This window comes from Rhincodon typus, chromosome 5 (genome assembly GCF_021869965.1).
Source record: "Rhincodon typus isolate 14 chromosome 5, sRhiTyp1.1, whole genome shotgun sequence".
Taxonomy (NCBI): Eukaryota; Metazoa; Chordata; class Chondrichthyes; order Orectolobiformes; family Rhincodontidae; genus Rhincodon; species Rhincodon typus.
This window is the reverse complement of record NC_063336.1, coordinates 1,850,774-1,859,193: the sequence shown is the minus strand read 5'-3', so window position 1 is coordinate 1,859,193 and position 8,420 is coordinate 1,850,774. Positions and strand designations below refer to the sequence as shown.

General features: G+C 38.6%; 1 protein-coding gene across 1 annotated transcript in view; it reads right to left on the bottom strand.

Moving 5' to 3' along the window:
* Positions 1 to 6,157: 6,157 nt before the first annotated feature.
* Positions 6,158 to 8,420, bottom strand: part of LOC109921986 (WD repeat-containing protein 26-like) — a 65,105-nt gene continuing 62,842 nt past the window's right edge. The window contains exon 9 of the mRNA XM_048596615.1: positions 6,158 to 8,067. Coding sequence (XP_048452572.1) covers positions 8,042 to 8,067 — 26 coding nt within the window. The 3' untranslated portion in view covers positions 6,158 to 8,041. The remainder of the gene's footprint in view (positions 8,068 to 8,420) is intronic.

Below are 8,420 nucleotides of genomic sequence, written 5' to 3'. Positions count from 1 at the left end.
GTTTCGGGCCTAGACCCTTTCTGATGAAGGGTCTAGGCCCGAAACGTCAGCCTTCCTGCTCCTATGATGCTGCTTGGCCCGCTGTGTTCATCCAACTCTACACCTTCTAATCTCAGATTTTCCAGCATCTGCAGTTCCTACTATCACTGAGGAAAGGAGTTGTCCATCGATGCTGGGACTGCTAGAGTTTCTTATTTACAATGATCTGGATTTAGAAACTCAGAGCTAAATCTGCAAAAGTCAAGTTAGGAGGTGCAGTGAAAGCAGAAGAGGTACTTCAAAACAATAGTGAAAAAACTATGAAATTTAACATAGGCATTGTAATAATCAGCACAGTGGAAAGAAAACGACAAAATTATCCATGAAAACAGCTGAAATAATGAAGGAGGAAACTAGCACACTTAGGGTCTCATAAACTGGAAAAAAAAGCAAGTATTTTTTTTGCCCTCAAGAAGTTGTCAATATTTGGAGCTTTCTTTTCCAGACAGCAGTGAAGGCTGTGTTAGACATTTTTTTAAAAAAAAGATTTTTGTCCCACAAAGGTGTAAAGGGTTATGGAGAGCAGGCAGGAAACAGTCATTATCAGATTAGCTAGATTTTATTGAAAGGCAGACCAGTTTGATGGACTGAATGGCTCATTCCCGTTTCTTTTGATCTTATGAACATAGGTAGAAAATGAAAAAAATAAGAGAAACATGAGGTCTGACATCAGGAAATTATTCAGTGACCAGATTTCCAGATAGACTAATGGAACCAACATTTAAGATGCTGTAATTGGAAGATTTCCAGATGGAGGACCACAGTCACATACATCCTACTTTGTGAAATATCTGACGAAATGGGAAATACATGATAGGGTGAAGCGATTAATGTAAAATATCTTTCATTGCAAACTAAGAACGGTTCTATCCAAAGCAAATTGAGGAGTGCCATGGGGCAAGGCTGCAGGCCAACGTGTATGCGGTTCCCAAGCTATCCATGAAGTTTTACAGCTGTACTTGGTCGTAGCCTAATGTGTGGATAGCCCACAAAAAACTAGCCCATTCTGGGAAGTTTTAATGTTGTCTTTCAAAATAACAGCCCGAGAAGGAACCACAGGCAAACTAGAATATTTCAAGATATAGGAATAGAATTTGACCATTCGCCCATCAAGTCTGCTCCACCATTTGATCATGGCTGATATATTTCTCAACTCCATTCTCCTGCCTTCTCCCCATAAACCTTTGATTCCCTTAATAATCAAGATCCTCTCTGTCTTAATTACATTCAATGACTTCACCTTCACAGCCTTCTGTGGCAATGAGTTCCACAGATCCACCACCTTTTGGCTGAAGAAATTCCTCATCTCAGATTGAAAATGATTGCATACACTGCAACTGGATCAACATGGAAACTAGAAGCAGAATAGGCAATTCAGACCCTTGAGCCTGTTCTGCTATTTAATACAATAGTGGCTAATTTCATACCTGCCTCAACTCCACTTGCCTGCCTGCTCTCCATAACACTAACTCGTTACTAATTAAAAATCTATCTCCTCAAATTTATTCAATGACCACTACACTCAGGTAGTGAGCTGCTACACAAGTTGAACCATAAAAAGAATTAAACAACAGGGATGACAGGCAGAGGAAGGACAGTGAAACGGTCTTAATAGATGCCTAATCTGAAAGCCTGACTGTATCAAGGGCTGTGAATAGTAAGATGCTGTAGAGAATGCGCTAATACTGTACAATTGAAACTGGACTGGGTATGGGACATCTAAAGGCTGACAAGTAAAATTAAAATGATAACAACTGAAGTTGTAATAGTGCACGTGGCTTTCATTCTAAGACTAAATCATGAACACAGAAGTTCCACTAAATAACACTAACTCTCACTGGCATTATTTAAAAACAAAGAAGCCCTGAATGATTATTTCCTGGTGAGAATTTCCTAACCCTCTACTAAAGTGCCAACATAATAAATCCAGAGGACTTTCCAACATTCTGGAACCTAGGTACAGATTTAATTGTTGGGCCTCCCACCAGAAGTTTTATCCTTTGTTGTATCTATCCTCAACATTGATATGGCAACAAGTTGGAATTAAATTACGGAGTTCACTTTTGAGTATTCCGCACAATTGAGATTTAAAAAAAAAAATCACAGAGAAAATCAATTTAAGCTGTCTAATAAATTTCCCAATTCTAGATCATTATAGGAAGAAACTGAAATCTTTGGTCAAGGACATTCTCCAAAACCCTTTAATCAAGTGCTCATTTCTGACTAGCATACAAGACAGATGGTTCATTTAGCTTACAGTTATTGGATGCCAGAATGAAACTTGAATAAAGGTCCTTGCAATGTGAGTAATATCATCCTTATCCAACAGTTTGAATGGTGGTGACACCTAAAGAAAAAATCCCCACATGGGCACTGATGACATCAAAGAATATTGTATTCCCTATAAATTTCATTACCAGAGAGGGCCTAACTTTTACATGTCTCTTGCCTCTTCAAAACTGTGTTGCTATGTTTTACAAAGGACATTTCTTCAAAAGTTTCAGCAAGGCCCAAGGCTTCTCAGACAGCACCTTCAAAATTCACAATCTTCATCATCTGGAAGGACAGGGCCAGCAAGTACATAGGATAACCACCAGCTGCAAGTTCCCTTCCAAGCCACACTCCACCACGATTTGGGAATATATTACCATTCTTTTGCTGTGAGTAGGTCAAAATCCTACTCCCTCCCTAACAGCATGGTGAACGGACCAAATGGACTGCAGCGGTTTCAGAAGACAGCGCACCACCGGCTTCTCAGGGGAGATTAGGTATTGGAATAAATACTGGCCCAGCCAGCAAAGTACACATCCTCTGAATTAATCAAACTTTTTCTGAAATTAACCAAGGTACCCTTGCAAGCAAAACATTAGCTGATTTATCATAAAAAGGTAAACTATTTCAACTAGTATCCTTTTTAGTAGGAAGTATTTGAATGCAACTGTAAAATTCAGAAACTTTATAGTGTGGATGCAAGAAAATCACTGAAAAGAGACGCAACCAAAATGCGGTCGAGCAAAATGAACTTTGCAAAAATTTTAAACAAAAACAGAAATTACTGGAAAAACTCAAGTCTGGCAGCATCTGTGGAGAGCTAGTCTGCTTTCTCTCCACAGATACTGCCAGGCCTGCTGAGTTTTTCCAGAAATCCATTTTTGTTTGATTTTTAGCATCTGCAGCTCTTTTTTTTTTTGCAAAATTATAGCCAGACTCCTGTCAAACATCAAGTATAATTTTGGGCAACTTCAGTTTATAGATCCAAGCTATTTCCTTGGAATAATGTATAGAGACCAAAGGTTATCAAAATACCGATCCACTTTTTCTGTAAATAATAGGAAATATCTACAAAAGGCACTAAATCCAGAATAGAAATTAATATATTCTGTATCAGACTAGGCAGTGGCTCAGAATACCATTATGGTACTGATTAATAGAAATGCCGATTAAATAACTAGTTTAGGTGATCAAGTTACGATGGTGTCAGTGTAGCCCTGAGTTTACCTTACTTTTAAACTTCTAAAGGTATGTCTGCACTAGATATCAACTTTTACTTCAAGGCACATTTCACCAAAAAAAAGTGATTCTAAAGTCAAACACAAGAAATATCTATCCCTTTATATACCCAACAAAAACAAAGGCTGTAAGAAGTTGTCAGAGGCCCGGATTCTCAATGTTCATGTCTGGTGTCCGACTACTACTTTTTAATACAGCCCCTCTGTCATCAGGCCAGATAAAGTTTAAGTCATGACCACAAGGTGGGAGAACCTCATTTATGTAGAGTTAGTGATACCACATTCAGAAACAGGATACATTTAGCCTTTAGGCCCCAAGGCAAAAAGGGGAAAGCAAAACAACCCTAGCTTTCCACCTCTGCTGTCCATTATCTTTGCACTGAGAGATTAGAGTTAATCAATCATTTCAGGTCAGCATATGCACATCAGAAGGTCACCACCTCCAAATTAAGCAAATCTTTGAGCCTTGGGAATTAGCTGTCTCCAGAATGCAGAATAGTTTGATTGGATTGGTGGACAGCCATACAGTGGACTGAATGGTTTACGGAGGGCTGTTCAGTTCACAAACTCCACTCCACAAATTGCACAGCATATTTCAAAGGTCAGAACACCAAAGTTGCATCATATTTAAGTACCAAGCAATGTGAATATTAAGATGGATATGAATTCACACAAAAGTATATTATCACAAGATATGTTTAAATCAGTTTCTGAATGCATTCATCTATGAGCATATCCCAATTTGGATTTCAGACAAGGGATGCTATTCATTGTGCTACACAAGTGATTTGAGTGCAGGTACGGAGACATGAAAACTTGACAGGGATGACGTTGAAACTCTGCTTCAACTGTATACAATTATACAAAAGAATTAGGGGAGAGAATGGCCTAGTGGTATTGTAGCTGGACTGTTAATCCAGAGACCCAGATAACGTCCTGGGGACCTGGGTTCAAAGCCTGCCATGGCAGATGGTGGAATCTGAATTCAATAAATATCTGGGATTAAGAGTCCATGAATCCATTGTTGATTGCTGGAAAAACCCATCTGGTTCACTAATGTCCTTTAGGGAAGGAAACTACCACCCTTACCTGGTCTGGCCTGGCCTACATGTGACTCCAGACCCACAGCAATGTGGGTGACTCTTGACTGCCCTCTGGGCAATTAGGGATGGGCAGTCAATGCTGCCTAGCCAGTGATGTCCTCATCCCATGATTGAATAAAGAAAAAAAAATTATGTACCAAACATACCTGGAGTAATCCTGACCATAACTGTAAAAACAGAACATTTTTTTCAACTTGACTGGTAAAAACTCAGGTAATTTTTCTCATTCTATTCTATTCCCTCGTGGACAACACCAGAAACTCATTAGAAATACTCATTTATGCAGCACACTGTATTTAACAGCAGCCTAAAGTAACATTGTCCAAAATACTCCCTAATATTAATGTTGACTTTGTTGAATAATCTAATGCTCCTCTTTATCAAGTGCCTACGTTGAATGGACGCAGTAATTGGGCTCTACTCAATGCTTGGCACCGACACCTTCAGGAATATTGTAATATTGTTGAATGTTGCAGGTTTTGAATGTCACTTTTTTTGAGAGTAAAAATGATACCCTATCTGGGACACATCCACTTGTGACAGGATTTTTTTTAAATATAAAAGTTTTGTGGGGGCACGAGGAGAAGACTCAACTCTTGTCTTTTATTACTGTGTTAAGTGGTCTCATAATATTGAATATGAACTGATAAATTAAATTGTTAACCCAATCATCTCTGTTCATTAAGGGGCAAAGTTTTAGAAATTAAAATTGTCTATTTACCCAAGTATATAGTTAATGTGGCATAGTAAATCATTAGAAATCTAAAGCATTTCAGAGAATTAACATCAATCTATAATTCCCACTTCACAGGGAGACAGCAAACAACTAGCACTCTCATGGAACCTTTCCACCCTCTTTCTAACCCCAGGTTATTAGGTCTAGGGCAGTAAGTACCTTGCCAAAGGCACAAGTCATGCACCAGAAAACACAGGATAAATTAAAGCAGGGATAAATCCTATAAATGTATTGACTAACTAGAAATAAAAGAATGTTCTTGATCCATGTGAACATTCAATTCTGTGTGTTGGAGACCCAGTGCAATAATGCAAACTCAGTGCAGAGCTAAAGGAAATTGAGTTTCCCCAGTCATACAGATCCATACATGGAAAAATTAATGCAAGTGCAATTTTATGACACATCCACAGTTATGGTGTTTGTCCAGCTATGAATCAAAGCTAAGGAAACAATTCCTCGCTTGGGCCTAGATGACATTTGTACAAATTCATTGGCTTTAGGTTGGGTGTGCTGTATTGCGCACCAGAAACAGCATTGCTGCCAGTCTCTAATTTGACAAAAACATTATATTTGGTGGTTGCCTTCTACAGTCTCCTAGGAATGTGACTTTCCCTCCAAAGTCTTTTCTTCCAACACTGAATTTAACAGTTTAAATACAAACTACAACTTTTATTAATAGAAATCATTTGCTACCTCATATCTGCAAAGTGATCTTTGTTTTTCTTTTTCTCTCTTTGCCAGTGCAAAAAGCAAACTTCCAAACACAAACCCAAATTTGGAAGAGAATTTAATCTTCATTCTAATAGCATTTGTACACAAAAAAATAAATCATGGACTCTAAAAAGAATGTACAAATAAATTGGCAAAGTACAAATTTATAATCGATCATCTAGGTACTTGATCGATAAAGTCACTATTCAATTGATCAGATTGCATTGCTGTTTCCCTGCACTGTCCTCTCCACCCCAGATCTAACCCAGAGAGGTCAAGTTCTGGCTACCCACAAAATAAAAGGCATTTAGACCACATTGTAACACCTTTTCTATTGACCCCTTAAGAACCCAGACACCTTTCCCTTTAAAGTCACTTATCCCGAAGAGGAACAGATTCTATGTTGGAGGTTGGTTCACGAGTAGAGATAGCACCTTTGCCCTTCCCATTCTGGCAGCAGTGCAAAACCTGGTGACTAGACAATTGCCAGTGATTATTAGTATTGGTTTTTATTTTGCAGGGTGGGGGCGGAAGAGAGAAAGAGGTAAGGAGAAAGAGGGGAAGAGACAGGAGAGGACGACAAAAAGAAAGAGAAAGAATGTTGAAATTATGTTGGTGACATATACAAAAAAAAGCTGGGATGACAAATCTTCGGTGAATGGGTATTAAATAGTGGTTAAAAATAGGCAAAACGGTAAAGAACAAAACATAGTAAAGAACAATAGTATATTGCACAAGTAAAAGGTGCAGTGAGTTTCCTCCTCAATTAACATTTACATTTTCATTTCAATTTCCCTGGTTTAAACCTCCCATTCTCAGCAGCAGTTCCCTGACAGAAAGGAAAGCAGGTACATGGCCTACTTGCAAATTCCTGCTTTGCTTTATAGTATACTTTGCTCTATAATCACCCACCTGAACATGGTGAAAACATTGTGGGGTCATTCGGTGATTTCTCCCAGTTCACTATGTCAATCCCGCAACCCCCCAAAAAAATAGGAACAACACCTGGTACCAATCCAGCTGAGATCAAGAATTTGCCAAATTTGAATCAATAATATAAAACCCTGCCACAGCCTGTTAATACACTGGCCATACCACATCACTTGGCACTGATTCCATCTTCAAGTCAAACAGGTGCAGTTACAAGTCTGAGTGAAAGGACATGTACTAACGTACAGTTAGCAGGACCACGTACACTCTTTCAATCAGTGTCAACTTGGACTTAAAATCTCCCCTAAACAAACTGTGGCACCCCACAGCACGGTTTAAAATGTCTCTGTTGTGATAATTTCAAAAACGCTGAAATGAATTTATCATAAAACAAATGGAAGACCATGATAAAGGAATGAATGCAGGAATGAGTTTTAAACGATTCAGCTATCAATGAGGATTTTTTTTAAAAAACCCTTAAATTTTATACATGAACTTCTAGATCTTCCCCTCCCCAAAGATCACTGAAAACATTTCAGGGCAGCATGACCCAAGGTGAAAGTCCATGAGCTGAGCTGTAATCATTTCTACTAATTCAGGCTACCAGAATGAAAACAATCTTCTATTTTAATGCATGTTTGTTCCAGACTAAAGCTTTTCTCTTCCTAGCAAATATGTTAGACTCCAAACAAGCACTTAAAATTCCATGGTGTAGAAGCAAAAATGGCAGAAAAGAATCTGAGTTCCACGGAGTCTTAATGTAACACGGTTCTTCAAGACCAATGAGTAAAATTCAAAATGACGCCTCACTGGGGTCTAAGGAGATCACTTCTCTTGGATTTGTAACTATGAAGCAAGGTGGTCAGATGCTGGCACTCGAGAGGACTGGGAATGAGTTTTTCATCACAAGCACGTCTTATCCAGTGATCAACCGCAGCTGGTTTGTGCCAAAACCCAAGTAGTTTTGTTCCATGACTAATTTCAGTTTGAAGCTGTCTGTTGTAAAGTCACCGTCAACTATCCATACTGCTGCAAGCTTCTGAGAAGAGGAGGAACACAGTATTAACAGGATAAAATCATTTACAGCCTTCACACTACTTTGAGTAACTGTATGGAAACAATATTTTTTGATCTGTTCAAATAAACTGTTTCAAACTCCAGATGTCCCAGAGTCCCCCAAAAGTCTGTCCAAAAGACAACAGAACTAAATTTAGATTTTTCTTTAAAATGTTGCAATTACATTTAATACCCAGGAGTCAGTTTCAAATCGTAACAATTAATGCAAACTAGCACACAAAAATGCACCAGAGCCCAAATGGTCATCCTAATTAGAAACTACATGTAACACACAGGAGTAGTAGGAACTGCCGATGCTGGAGAATCCGAGATAAC